Source organism: Salminus brasiliensis, chromosome 8 (assembly GCF_030463535.1).
Source record: "Salminus brasiliensis chromosome 8, fSalBra1.hap2, whole genome shotgun sequence".
Lineage (NCBI taxonomy): Eukaryota > Metazoa > Chordata > Actinopteri > Characiformes > Bryconidae > Salminus > Salminus brasiliensis.
In genome coordinates this window covers 10,211,951-10,226,420 of record NC_132885.1, presented here as the reverse complement: position 1 = coordinate 10,226,420, position 14,470 = coordinate 10,211,951, and the positions used below count along the sequence as shown (strand labels likewise).

Genomic DNA, 14,470 nt, shown 5'->3' with positions numbered 1-14,470 from the left:
AGCCTGAACAATGACTAAAATTAAAAAAACAACATCACTTCAGAAATATAAATAAATTAATATGTATCATTTTTGCTTGTTAGTGTGCTCGTTAGAATCTGCTTACAGAATTAAAACTTCCCGAAGCTGAAGGAGAAAGGGAAGACCTCTCCAGTCCCTCCAGTGCCTGGCTCTTGGCTGGAGGAGCTGGGCTGAGGGCTCTTGGCACAAAAAGAGAATGCAAACTCCTCGTCTGGACGACTCTCTAACTCATCAAACAGAAAACCTGAGAGAGAAAATAAAGTTAATCTCATATATTTAGGTTTCAAATCCTAAATGTGCCAAATGCAATGATTTAAGCCATAACCCACCTGGTAACTTTGTTTCTGGGGACTTCTACATGTAACAAAATAGAATTATTCAGTAAGACAGATCAGTAACCACTCAAACTTTTTAGAAAATATCAAGTATTCTATATCTGAACCTTTTCAAAGGCTTTCAACTTAGTGAATAGGAGCCAACAATATAATGGCTCACAATACAAGCTTAATATGATGCAGCATTAATGCACCAGAACAGATTTATTTCACGCTCTATATATTACAAAATTCTGATACATTCATATTTAAAATGTCAAATAAATACCTTGCTGCTAAAATAAGAGCTTGTAAATTTAAGAGGCGACTCCTAAAAAACAACAACACACAAACAGTTACATAATTACAACAACATAACTTATGATACTAATACACTATTAAAAATGGAATTCCATTTCTTTAGGTTTCTGTAGCACAGCACATTTTACAACAAACCACTGAATGGTTTAAATCTGAACCAAAACTTGTGGTTAAATTATGCTAAAAATGAATACAAATACAGTGACATTTCCCTACAGTGAAAGTACTGTGGAGAATGTGATGAGTTGCTATTTCTGTTTTAACTATTGTTTGTTTTGCCTGACCTCGCTTTGATTTGACCCCACATCAAAGTTGCAGCCGAATCCAGAAAACCCTGGTGTACTTGGACCAGAGTTCAGGGAGAAAACGAAGGCTGATGCTTCTGAACTCTGCTGGTGGCTAGGTGAATTACTGGGACTGCTACTGCACAAAGATAGCATGACATTTAATATTACAGTAAATTACTTCATTTATAAATGCATAACATGAGTGAATAAGCGATCTAGCCTCTAGTCTCTAAATCAGATGTGAGTGTTCTTGTTTAGAAGTTGGAAACAAAAGTGTGGATTTGCACATTTAAAATTTCATTTCATCATGAAATTATTTTAAGTGAATTATTAACTATTAAATAACTACTGAATTATTTAAAAACTGACATCTCATATTTAAGGGTAAATATCCCTCTTCAGGTAAACTGCAAGCATTCATAACCACATGAACAGTTGGACCAATGTGGAAACATTATTTTCTGGATCTGATTTTACTCTTAAGCTCTGTTCAAACTGAATTAGGTTTATCTGGGAGGTTCCGTAATTTAAGTAAGTTACAGAAGATCTGTTTTAAAAATAAATCTGCAACGTCCAAACTTATTCCATAGTAATTGCAGCCAGTATGTCTACAGCATCCAGTCTACAGTAATTTTTCTGACATTCTGTATTAATGCAAGCCTAGAATCTATATGCCATACTTCAGAGAGAATGTTGGGGTGTTTAGCATTGCCGTCATTCTGACAGGAGATGATGGGGCTGCTCCGTCATTAGTGCTCTCCTCATTAGCAGTTCCTTCACCTTCCTGCTGGTCTTCAACCTCCATCCCCTTCATCATTTCTTCCATGATATCAGGCCCATAGGAGGTATTCATATTGCTGCCCTGCTTACAATTTTCATTACAAAAGAACTGTTGCAATTAATAACACTTGATACAGTATATATTCACTAGTGTATGTCACTTTCAGAACACAATCTTGTATCTCCAGTAATGTCACCTTTAAAAATAACTGTAATGGATGTTTCCTAGGTCATTTTTGACTGTTTCAATTGGTCTGTCCATTTTAACACAACGCAAAAGCTAACAGGAGTTGTCAAATTACATATAAAGGATTTGTTTTGCCTGACAGTAATAAAATATTAAAGCCTCATTCATGAATAAGCAAAATGCCATCCTTCTTATTAGCTCTGAGCAGGTTAAAATGAGCATGTGGTCACTCTTACACAAAACCCTGTATCTCCAAAATGGGAACATTACAGAAGAAGGAAAAAATAACTGTTCATTGAAGTCAATGTTAAAAATGTAATTTTGGAACATTTTTATTGGTCCATTTATAATTAAATTTGAATACAATGTAAAGAAAAACTACTGAAAAGCAGCAGAAATTGAGATATAAATGGAGATTTTGCATGGCACTGACAATATGCAATATTAGTGCCACTGTTTTTCTTCAAAAGTCTTGCTGAAGTACTCAAATTGGCCTGGCTTTGTTTGAACCAAGAGGGTGATGTAATCAGCCTATGAAGAAAAAATAATAATAACTTCAACAATACCACGTCAGTTGCTTTCTGTTGCTGTTTCTGCTCTGCATCTTCAATTTGTTCTGAAGGATAAAAACATTGTTACTGGCAGAACTATGAAAACTCTTAAAGTATGAATGTAGTAAGTGCAGATTATTAAGCTTATGTTTTATAATAAGGGCAGTGTCCGTGTGATACAGTAAGCATCAGTGTAAATATGTTATGAATACCACAACTTAAATATGGCTTTGTCCAAACGGTGCTGCCAAGTGTGCCCACTTGAGATGCATTATACTCATCACAGCCATCTGCTCGGTCCTGGTTGTGCTCCACAGCCTTTTCTTCCATTTCAGCTTCTTGCTCTGTTTCTGTACCCTAGACATTATAAGTGGAAGTCAAATAAACAATTTAAATATTCTTATATATTTAAATTCATACACAGTCAAATTAAGGCACATACTACTAGAATGGATGCTGGATGGGCACAGTACTACCACTCACAGCAACTACATCTTTAAACTGCAATAACAAAGATACTTCTGAACAAAGTACTTCTGAAAAGGGCACAATCCCGTTACCTGTGGCTGACAGTCATCATGTATGGATGTAACAGCCTGAGGCTGAAAGCTACTCTCAGATGGCAATGCTGCATCTTGTGACTCAGCAGGATTTTCACCACTGTGGAAACATTCATACCTGCAGGAAACTTCTAACTGTATAGGAATGACAAAATACAAACTGCATGATAAACCTACACTACCTGTCACCTGTGCCTCGATCCTCTGTAAAAAAAAAAAAAAAAAAAAAAAAAATTAATTAAATAAATAAATAGCTGACAAGCAGATTGTAGAACTGGACAAATTCAGGTTAATTACACCGATCAGCCATACAATTAGCACCATAATAATAATTAGGTCCCCTTTGTGCCGCTACAATAGATTTGGAAATTTCAGGCAGAAACTCTAAAAGATGTAAGCAGCAGATCCTGTAAGCTCTGAAGTGGGTCCACCACGGGCATCAATGAGCCTAAGGTGCCCATAACCCTGTTGCCGGTCCACCAGTGGTCCTTACTTGGACCACTTTTGGTAAGTACTGACCACTGCACACTAGACAATCCCCACAAGACCTGCCTGGCCTGACGTTTTGAAGATGTTCTGAGACAATCGTCTAGCCACCACAGTTTGGCCCTTGTGAAAGTGAGAGATTTTTATTCATCATTTTATACATCATTACCTTCACAAAACTGACTGTTATCTTGCTGCTTAATATATCCAACCCCTTGACAGATGCCACTGTAGATGAAGATTATTAATATATATATATATATATATATATATATATATATATATATATATATATATATATATATATTATTTTTTATTATTTATTTATTTATTTATTTATTTATTTTTATTTTTTTATGTTATGACTAATCGGAGTAGTGGCACCTGAATGTCAAAGGGAACTTGTCACCTCGTAGATCTTTTAGCTCTTTCTCTTTTGCAATGATTTCCTCCTCTTTAGCTTGAATGCTTTTCTCCAGTTCTTCGTTCTTCGCCTGAATGTTTAGGAGTTTTTTAGCCAGGGGATTCTGGGAATATTCCTCTTTGTACTGCTGAAATATGTTCCTGTAGTTATCAATTCTCTCCTGGAACACCTTCCTACAGAAAATTCAAAGCATGACTGTGTTGACCTGCACAGCTCTTGGTACCGTCACATACAGTTCAGAAGCTGAACCAGAACATAATGGACGGATTTCCCAATTAAATGTTCTTACATGTCCCGATTACAGCTCTCCTGCCTCCTTTCTAGCTCCGTTTCCAGTGTCTTTTCATACTGAAGAAGAAGGTTATTCGTTCCACGAAGACTAGGAAGCAAAAAGGGGACATTTTTGTTAATAAAATGTTAGCTGGTCAAGTGCAGGCTCTGAGGTTAAATTAAATGAAGAAAATTAAATGCTGTTAGGCTTTAATCTTGCCTCTTCACATTTTCTTTAAAACACTCCACAGTTTTCTGTTTCTGCAAGATTTCTTCCTCTAGTTTCTTGATACTCTTCCGAGTTTCATCGATGTACTTCGTCCTGTCTTGTATGCTGGACCTATACACTGTATAGTTTTAAATTCACTTGACTGGGCTTAATGAAAACAGAGGAGTAATTGTTTGTCTTGCTAGTTATTGTATCACTTGGTTTCTTTTTCATAAGCTAAAACAGCAAATGTATCAGAACACCAGGCCTATATTACTCACTTTCAATTTGCTGTTTCAACTCCTCCTTCTTCTGGGATAATTCTCGAGTCCTTAGAACTGATAAATAAATAAAGGGAAGGGTTATACTGAGCCCCAAAATGATCAGCATAGAAAAATAATTTTTAGAGACATAAACCGCTCCCTCAATTTAATAAACTGGGCCCTCTATTTAACTATCCGATTCCTCCATTTAATAAATCGTTCCCTCAATTTAATAATTTGTTCCCTCAACTGAATACATCTACCCTGAATTTAATATATTGTTCCCTCAACTGAATAAATTGTTCCCTCAATTTTATATATCGTTTTAATTAAATGATTTGTTCCCTCAATTTGATAAATTGTTCCCTGAATTTAATAATTAGTTCCCTCAATTTAATCATTTGTTTGCTCAATTTAATATATTCCCTCAATTTGGTGGGGACACTTTAGTTAAACTGAGGGAACAATATAATAAATTGACAAAACAATTTATTAAACTGAGGGAACGGTTTATTAAACTGGGTGAACGGTTTATTAAACTGAGGGAACGGTTTATTAAACTGGGGGAACGGTTTATTAAACTGAAGGAACGGTTTATTAAACTGAGTGAACGGTTTATTAAACTGAGTGAATGGTTTATTAAACTGAGGGACTGGTTTATTAAACTGAGGGACTGGTTTATTAAACTGGGGGAACGGTTTATTAAACTGGGGAACGGTTTATTAAACTGAGGGAACGGTTTATTAAACTGAGGGAAGGTTTATTAAACTGAAGAAACGGTTTATTAAACTGAGGGAACGGTTTATTAAACTGAGGGAACGGTTTATTAAACTGGGGGACTGGTTTATTAAACTGGGGGAACGGTTTATTAAACTGAGGGAACGGTTTATTAAACTGAGGGACTGGTTTATTAAACTGAGTGAACGGTTTATTAAACTGAGGGAACGGTTTATTAAACTGAAGGAACGGTTTATTAAACTGAAGGAACGGTTTATTAAACTGAGTGAACGGTTTATTAAACTGAAGGAACGGTTTATTAAACTGAAGGAACGGTTTATTAAACTGAGGGAACGGTTTATTAAACTGAGTGAACGGTTTATTAAACTGAAGGAACGGTTTATTAAACTGGGGGAACGGTTTATTAAACTGGGGAACGGTTTATTAAACTGAGGGAACGGTTTATTAAACTGGGGAACGGTTTATTAAACTGAAGGAACGGTTTATTAAACTGAAGGAACGGTTTATTAAACTGGGGGAACGGTTTATTAAACTGGGGAACGGTTTATTAAACTGAAGGAACGGTTTATTAAACTGAGTGAACGGTTTATTAAACTGAAGGAACGGTTTATTAAACTGGGGGAACGGTTTATTAAACTGGGGAACGGTTTATTAAACTGAGGGAACGGTTTATTAAACTGAGGGAAGGTTTATTAAACTGAAGAAACGGTTTATTAAACTGAGGGAACGGTTTATTAAACTGAGGGACTGGTTTATTAAACTGAGGGACTGGTTTATTAAACTGAGTGAACGGTTTATTAAACTGAGGGAACGGTTTATTAAACTGAAGGAACGGTTTATTAAACTGAAGGAACGGTTTATTAAACTGAGTGAACGGTTTATTAAACTGAAGGAACGGTTTATTAAACTGAAGGAACAGTTTATTAAACTGAGGGAACGGTTTATTAAACTGAGTGAACGGTTTATTAAACTGAAGGAACGGTTTATTAAACTGAGTGAACGGTTTATTAAACTGGGGGAACGGTTTATTAAACTGAGTGAACGGTTTATTAAACTGAAGGAACGGTTTATTAAACTGAGTGAACGGTTTATTAAACTGAGTGAACGGTTTATTAAACTAAGTGAATGGTTTATTAAACTGGGGGAACGGTTTATTAAACTGAAGGAACGGTTTATTAAACTGAGGGACTGGTTTATTAAACTGAGGGACTGGTTTATTAAACTGAGTGAATGGTTTATTAAACTGAGGGACTGGTTTATTAAACTGAGGGACTGGTTTATTAAACTGGGGGAACGGTTTATTAAACTGGGGAACGGTTTATTAAACTGAGGGAACGGTTTATTAAACTGAGGGAAGGTTTATTAAACTGAAGAAACGGTTTATTAAACTGAGGGAACGGTTTATTAAACTGAGGGAACGGTTTATTAAACTGGGGGACTGGTTTATTAAACTGGGGGAACGGTTTATTAAACTGAGGGAACGGTTTATTAAACTGAGGGAAGGTTTATTAAACTGAAGAAACGGTTTATTAAACTGAGGGACTGGTTTATTAAACTGAGGGACTGGTTTATTAAACTGAGTGAACGGTTTATTAAACTGAGGGAACGGTTTATTAAACTGAAGGAACGGTTTATTAAACTGAAGGAACGGTTTATTAAACTGAGTGAACGGTTTATTAAACTGAAGGAACGGTTTATTAAACTGAAGGAACGGTTTATTAAACTGAGGGAACGGTTTATTAAACTGAAGGAACGGTTTATTAAACTGAGTGAACGGTTTATTAAACTGAGTGAACGGTTTATTAAACTGAGTGAACGGTTTATTAAACTGAGTGAACGGTTTATTAAACTGGGGGACTGGTTTATTAAACTGAAGGAACGGTTTATTAAACTGGGGGAACGGTTTATTAAACTGAAGGAACGGTTTATTAAACTGAAGGAACGGTTTATTAAACTGAGTGAACGGTTTATTAAACTGAGTGAACGGTTTATTAAACTGGGGGACTGGTTTATTAAACTGAAGGAACGGTTTATTAAACTGAGTGAACGGTTTATTAAACTGAAGGAACGGTTTATTAAACTGAGTGAACGGTTTATTAAACTGAGTGAACGGTTTATTAAACTGGGGGAACGGTTTATTAAACTGAGTGAACGGTTTATTAAACTGAGTGAACGGTTTATTAAACTGGGGGAACGGTTTATTAAACTGAGTGAACGGTTTATTAAACTGAGTGAACGGTTTATTAAACTGGGGGAACGGTTTATTAAACTGAGTGAACGGTTTATTAAACTGAGTGAATGGTTTATTAAACTGGGGGAACGGTTTATTAAACTGGGGGAACGGTTTATTAAACTGAAGGAACGGTTTATTAAACTGAGTGAACGGTTTATTAAACTGAAGGAACGGTTTATTAAACTGAGGGAACGGTTTATTAAACTGAAGGAACGGTTTATTAAACTGAGGGAACGGTTTATTAAACTGAGTGAACGGTTTATTAAACTGAGGGAACGGTTTATTAAACTGGGGGACTGGTTTATTAAACTGGGGGAACGGTTTATTAAACTGAAGGAACGGTTTATTAAACTGGGGGAACGGTTTATTAAACTGAGGGAACGGTTTATTAAACTGGGGGAACGGTTTATTAAACTGAAGGAACGGTTTATTAAACTGGGGGACTGGTTTATTAAACTGGGGGAACGGTTTATTAAACTGAAGGAACGGTTTATTAAACTGAAGGAACGGTTTATTAAACTGAGGGAACGGTTTATTAAACTGGGGGAACGGTTTATTAAACTGAAGGAACGGTTTATTAAACTGGGGGACTGGTTTATTAAACTGGGGGAACGGTTTATTAAACTGAAGGAACGGTTTATTAAACTGGGGGAACGGTTTATTAAACTGAGGGACTGGTTTATTAAACTGAGTGAACGGTTTATTAAACTGAGGGAACGGTTTATTAAACTGAAGGAACGGTTTATTAAACTGAAGGAACGGTTTATTAAACTGAGTGAACGGTTTATTAAACTGAGGGAACGGTTTATTAAACTGGGGGAACGGTTTATTAAACTGAAGGAACGGTTTATTAAACTGAGGGACTGGTTTATTAAACTGGGGGAACGGTTTATTAAACTGAGGGAACGGTTAATTAAACTGAAGGAACGGTTTATTAAACTGAGTGAACGGTTTATTAAACTGGGGGACTGGTTTATTAAACTGAGGGACTGGTTTATTAAACTGAGTGAACGGTTTATTAAACTGGGGGACTGGTTTATTAAACTGAGGGAACGGTTTATTAAACTGAGGGACTGGTTTATTAAACTGGGGGAACGGTTTATTAAACTGGGGGACTGGTTTATTAAACTGAGGGACTGGTTTATTAAACTAAGGGACTGGTTTATTAAACTGAGGGAACGGTTTATTAAACTGGGGGACTGGTTTATTAAACTAAGGGACTGGTTTATTAAACTGAGGGAACGGTTTATTAAACTGAGGGAACGGTTTATTAAACTGGGGGACTGGTTTATTAAACTAAGGGACTGGTTTATTAAACTGGGGGACTGGTTTATTAAACTAAGGGACTGGTTTATTAAACTGAGGGAACGGTTTATTAAACTGGGGGACTGGTTTATTAAACTAAGGGACTGGTTTATTAAACTGGGGGACTGGTTTATTAAACTAAGGGACTGGTTTATTAAACTGAGGGAACGGTTTATTAAACTGGGGGACTGGTTTATTAAACTAAGGGAACGGTTTATTAAACTGGGGGACTGGTTTATTAAACTAAGGGACTGGTTTATTAAACTGGGGGACTGGTTTATTAAACTGGGGGACTGGTTTATTAAACTGGGGGACTGGTTTATTAAACTGAGGGACTGGTTTATTAAACTGAGGGAACGGTTTATTAAACTGGGGGACTGGTTTATTAAACTGGGGGACTGGTTTATTAAACTGAGGGACTGGTTTATTAAACTGGGGGAACGGTTTATTAAACTGGGGGACTGGTTTATTAAACTGGGGGAACGGTTTATTAAACTGGGGAACGGTTTATTAAACTGGGGGACTGGTTTATTAAACTAAGGGACTGGTTTATTAAACTGAGGTACTGGTTTATTAAACTGGGGGACTGGTTTATTAAACTGGGGGACTGGTTTATTAAACTGAGGGACTGGTTTATTAAACTGGGGGACTGGTTTATTAAACTGGGGGACTGGTTTATTAAACTGAAGGACTGGTTTATTAAACTGGGGGACGGTTTATTAAACTGGGGGACGGTTTATTAAACTGGGGGACTGGTTTATTAAACTGAGGGACTGGTTTATTAAACTAAGGGACCGTCTCTAAATATTATATTTCTACCTCTATACTTTAATAAACTGTATCTGTGTAATACAGAGTAACGGTTACGTGGGAGAAACAGAATATGGAGACCCTCATTATCTCAGTGTGTAAGAGAACAGAGGCTCACCTAACTGCAACAGGAGATTGTCCAGACTTGTTAACCCCGTCTGTTCAGCCATTACAGCTCATCTAGCTCTGTCCTGAGGAGGGGGAGCCCCCGCTGGTCCCCAAAACTAGCACAGGCTAGCTAGAAAAACGAGGTAGCTAGCTAGCTAACGTCAGGTTTTTATTCAGTGAACTTAACCCTTTCCTTTTAACTCATTAGTTAAAGTCAACCAGTGAGAAATAACATTTAGCTACTTTAACTTCATAATAATTTAATATTGATCCTGAAAGACTGGATTATCTGATCAGGCTAATCCAGACAACGGGACGGAACTAGCTAGCGGGGTTTTCCGGCCAACCGTTAAACGGCAGTGATTAGCCTTAGTGTTATTCTCCAAAATTAGACGTTTTAATCTTTTTTCTATGTCATTAAATTCACTATTTTGACTCTGGAAAGAAAAACTATGTTATTTTTGTTGGCGTTTTCGGATTTCAGTTGTCTTTTGGTCGAACAACCAACCAAGCGCCTGGTTATGGCTGTGTTCCGAATCACTCCCTAGAGTGGCTAAAGAAATAGTGCACTACACGGCACTTAAATTTGGTGTCCCATTAATCAGAGAAAACAGCTCTCTAAATAGTTCACCGTCTCGTATGCATAATAAACACAGGTAGCTATATATCCTGGCTCGGTTTCTCTAAACAATCCCCTACATAGTGCATGAATTGTTCTCAGTAGCTCACTTTTCACTCGCTCCCTACGCCCTATTTAGAACAATTAGGGCGTAGGGAGCGAGGGAAAAGTGAGCTATTGAGAACACAACAACGGACCCACGCTTGTACGTGTTTTATTAAAATACGTCAAATTTTAATAATCAGATATTTTTTTATTGATTATTTGTGAGAGGCTTTTACACTGGGTTGGGTTACAATCTGATTTTATTGGACCTGACAGAGTTTATAATATAAGTAGGCGTGGCTACGTTGGATCTTATTGGACAGGATAGAGCTTAGAGACTCAGTGGGCGGGGAATAACGGAATCCTATTGGACAGGACAGCGGTTGGAGAACGAGTGGGCGGGGTTAAATCTGATCTGGAACAGAGGCGCATCTGCATGGCGGCTGTGTTTGGGACAGGCGTCAGTCGATGTAAATGCAGTAGATAAAGGCTTTTGGGTGTTTCCACTGAAGGCATCCGCTCGTCTGTGTGCAGGTAAGACTGTTTAGTTGTTTATATTTTGGTTCGGCTCAATGTTTGGTGCTTTTGTGCGCGGTGTTGTTTAGATAGGTGGTGGGGTGTGATTAACCGGAGAGGATCAGCTGGGAAAACAGACCCCTAGCTATCAGGGCTACAGTTTTCTAAAATCTCTAAATGCATGAAACATATTGGACTGTAGCATATTATTGGATATGCAGGCTTGAGAACAATAATTAATATTTTTTTTTACTGTGAAGTTGGATCTAAGCTGCAGGTCGTGTGTCGATTTGGCTGTAGCCCACTTGCCTTTGTTACAATGGGTCTTTATTGCTGACTTAGCCCCATCTAACGGAAAGGGTGTCGTCAAACAAAAACTTCCATATAGTGGACTAGGGTTTGCCTGCAGAAGTTATAACTAGTTGAAAAACATATCGTTTAGCATTATTTTCTGGAAAGTTGCCTCAAGCAGAACAAGAAATAAGGGTCCAGAAACTTTATGGACCCTCAGTTGGGCCTAATTTACTGATGCACTTGAATGGCACCATGTGATGTCAAATATCCCTGCTGAAAAAGACCAGCTTTTGCTTGGTGTGGTTTCAGGTGGTCTAAGCTGGTTCTTGATGGTGGCAAAAAGTTGCCCTATACTGGTGTGGTCAGTGTGGTCAGGATTAGTATGCTGGTCAACCAGCTTAGACTAACTTGGTCAGGTTGTTCATGATGGTAGACCAGCTAATCCATCCATCTCCGACAAAAACATAATTGAGTTGTAGGGATAGCTATAGTGCTTTCAATGTGTCCTCACAGTCTGTCACACCATCATGTGTCTTCTGTTAACTTCACAGGACCACCATGCATGGAAGTCACAAGTAGCCATCCATCCCTTAGCTCTCCTTTAGCTCCTGCAGAGGCTTGTTGACGCACAGGAGGAATTTTTCTAAGGGTGGAGCATGGAGCAAGTGGAGCAGTCAGGGAGAGAAAGCCCTCAGCTAACATCCATACGGTCAGATGCTTCAGAAGCCACGGTGGAGGACGGAAATGCTGGAACCAGCACCCGGAGGAAGCGCAGGAAGAGAGAGCCAAGACCAGAGTCCATCATTGTGTACCGCTCCGACACAGAGAGAGGAGATGGAGAGGAGCGTGGAGGAGATGTGGAAGGAACCGAGAGGAGCTCGGAGGAAGGGGCCAAGTTCCTCACCACCCCAACGAGCGAAGGTAATGTCATGTGCGGTCACTTGAGTCTATTTCTGTACAGCAGGCTGTTCCTTCTGAATAATTCATCCCGGGAAATGCTATGTGATGAATAAACCAGACATGTTTTAAAACCTTTTAGAGTCACAGACTCCTTCATCTCTTTATACAGATTATAAATGTACTTTATGCACTGATATTTGTGAAAACCCCTTCTGTTGCAACCATTGCTGCCAAAGATGTGCAAATGCACGCTTAAAGCTTGTCTAGTCTTGCAAATAGAATAGAAGCAGATACACATGAACCTATTGTCACCATGCCTAATGCCAAATGTGGGCTAGAGGGGTATAAAGCCCCCCAGCACTAAGCTGTGGAGCAGTGGAACTGTGTTCTCTGAAATGAGGACACTCCATCCAATACGTTTGAGAGGAAGTGGGGATGAGGTGAACTGGTGATCATCTAACATCCAGACATTTCTAACGCTCTTGTCACTAAATGCAGGCAAATCCTTACAGCAATGCTCCTAAATCTAGTAGAAAGCCTTCCCTGGACAGTAGAGACAATTACTCCAACAGGATATTTCTTTATTTATTTTTTAATACCATGAATGAGCAGGTGTCCCAATACTTTTGTCCATATTGGGTAGCTGAGTTCACTAAATACAGTACATTTTTCTCTTTCTATTTATTTCCAGGAGCCTGGAACCTACCTCCAGATAGCCGCTATGTGACGCTAACGGGCACAATCACACGTGGGAAGAAAAAGGGCCAAATGGTGGACATTCATGTAACACTAACTGAGAAAGAGTTGCGTGAGATGGCCAAGTCCAAAGAGCGCCTGGACGCTGAATGTGAAGCAGGGAAAGGAGCCAAGCGCTCCTGTGGTTTGGGGTTTTGTCAGGGTCCTCACGTGGTGCTGTGGAGCCTCTCTTGTGCTCCCATAGTCTTCCTCCTCTCCTTCATTACCTCGTTTTACTACGGCACACTCACCTGGTACAACGTGTTCCTGGTGTACAACGAGGAGAGGACGTTTTGGCACAAAATCACCATTTGCCCGTTTCTCATCATCTTCTACCCCATGCTCATCATGGCAGTGTCTTTGTCTCTGGGGTTGTATTCAGCTGTGGTGCAGGTGTCCTGGGCGTTTAGTGAGTGGTGGCTATCGGTGAAGGACTTGGAGAAGGGTTTCTGCGGCTGGGCCTGTGGGAAGCTGGGGCTGGAGGACTGCTCTCCATACAGCATTGTAGAACTTCTCGACTCGGACACCATCTCTGGGAGCCTGCAGGGAAAAGGACTAGGAGAGTGTGTGCAAACGTCCTCTGTGTGAAAGCCTGTGTCCCTGAATAGATTTGTGCTGGTAGATAAGACCAACTAGTTAGTCCTGGTGGTGTTTAGAGTTAGTTTATATGGGTCGTCTTATTTATTTTTATGACCTTTTAAGAATACGTAGCCATATACCCCACAATCACCGGTCTGTCAGTGAGAGAATGGTCTTTGTGAGCGTCATTGTTTGGTGTTATTTTTAGCTTTTAGCCACTAGCTTCCTAAAACACTTATCCAACGCCTTCTTTCTCTGTAATTTGATTTGAATAGAACATTGTTTTCTTTCACTGCCACTTGTGTTTTTGTTTTTTCTTCTATCATGTATATATACTTTTTATCCATGTATTTATGCTATTTATTTCTCTTTATTTATTTATTTTTATGAATTGCATGTCTGGATTATTCACAGTTGTTGCCAGGAAATGCTTTTCCCTATCAAAGCCCATGCTGGCTAAAATATGAGGAAAAGGCTTTTGATAATCCCTAAAAGCAAAGGCCACATATCATGTATCAGTTCTGATGTCAAAAAGAAAATAGTTTTTTGGTGAGGAGCTTTGTGAAAATTATAGTACACTACTTGTTTTTGTATTAATTGGTGATTATGTATTTTCAGAATATGATTAAAATGTTGTTTTTGCACAGATTTGTTTTGAAGGTTGTGACACTATATACTTACAAAAATAACCATTTTAAAATAACACTCCTGACATGAACATATGCAATTCACATTTAGTTTTGCATGGTATTATACCATGTTTAGTAATGCGTGTATGTGTAATAATCCATGTTTGGGATTTAAATAGTGGAGGAGAAATGACTTATGATCATTCTTTTCGGTAAAAGTAGAACGAAGTCGAGCTGGCCTCTACAAACCTAATTATTTGTTTGCATTCAGATGAGTCTTAAGTATG

At 38.3% G+C, this 14,470-nt stretch overlaps 2 protein-coding genes across 2 annotated transcripts; one reads left to right on the top strand and one right to left on the bottom strand.

The window, feature by feature from the left end:
- Positions 1–110: 110 nt before the first annotated feature.
- Positions 111–9,928, bottom strand: LOC140561231 (uncharacterized). Its single transcript, XM_072686294.1, has 11 exons — positions 9,877–9,928; positions 4,691–4,747; positions 4,422–4,548; positions 4,221–4,310; positions 3,917–4,104; positions 2,674–2,811; positions 2,477–2,526; positions 1,624–1,805; positions 941–1,079; positions 351–375; positions 111–265 (listed from the first exon to the last, which is right to left on the bottom strand). Exons 1-11 carry the CDS (start codon positions 9,926–9,928, stop codon positions 111–113), a joined length of 1,203 nt encoding a protein of 400 aa, XP_072542395.1.
- Positions 9,929–10,957: 1,029 nt separating this feature from the next.
- Positions 10,958–14,200, top strand: tmem169b (transmembrane protein 169b). Its single transcript, XM_072685038.1, has 3 exons — positions 10,958–11,064; positions 11,892–12,261; positions 12,932–14,200. The coding sequence occupies exons 2-3, from the start codon at positions 11,997–11,999 to the stop codon at positions 13,561–13,563; spliced, it is 897 nt and encodes a 298-aa protein (XP_072541139.1). The 5' UTR covers positions 10,958–11,064; positions 11,892–11,996; the 3' UTR covers positions 13,564–14,200.
- The last annotated feature ends 270 nt before the right edge of the window (positions 14,201–14,470 follow it).

What these genes read in the sequence shown, in the direction of transcription:
- LOC140561231 (XM_072686294.1), bottom strand. Translation starts at nt 9,928, where the DNA reads ATGGCTGAACAGACGGGGTTAACAAGTCTGGACAATCTCCTGTTGCAG. An exon ending in GAGAGCTGTAATCGGGACAT is followed by an intron (nt 4,105 to 4,220) that starts GTAAGAACATTT and finishes AATTTTCTGTAG; the next exon opens with GAAGGTGTTCCAGGAGAGAA. An exon ending in ACCCCAACATTCTCTCTGAA is followed by an intron (nt 1,080 to 1,623) that starts GTATGGCATATA and finishes ATCTTTGTGCAG; the next exon opens with TAGCAGTCCCAGTAATTCAC.
- tmem169b (XM_072685038.1), top strand. Translation starts at nt 11,997, where the DNA reads ATGGAGCAAGTGGAGCAGTCAGGGAGAGAAAGCCCTCAGCTAACATCC. An exon ending in CACCACCCCAACGAGCGAAG is followed by an intron (nt 12,262 to 12,931) that starts GTAATGTCATGT and finishes ATTTATTTCCAG; the next exon opens with GAGCCTGGAACCTACCTCCA.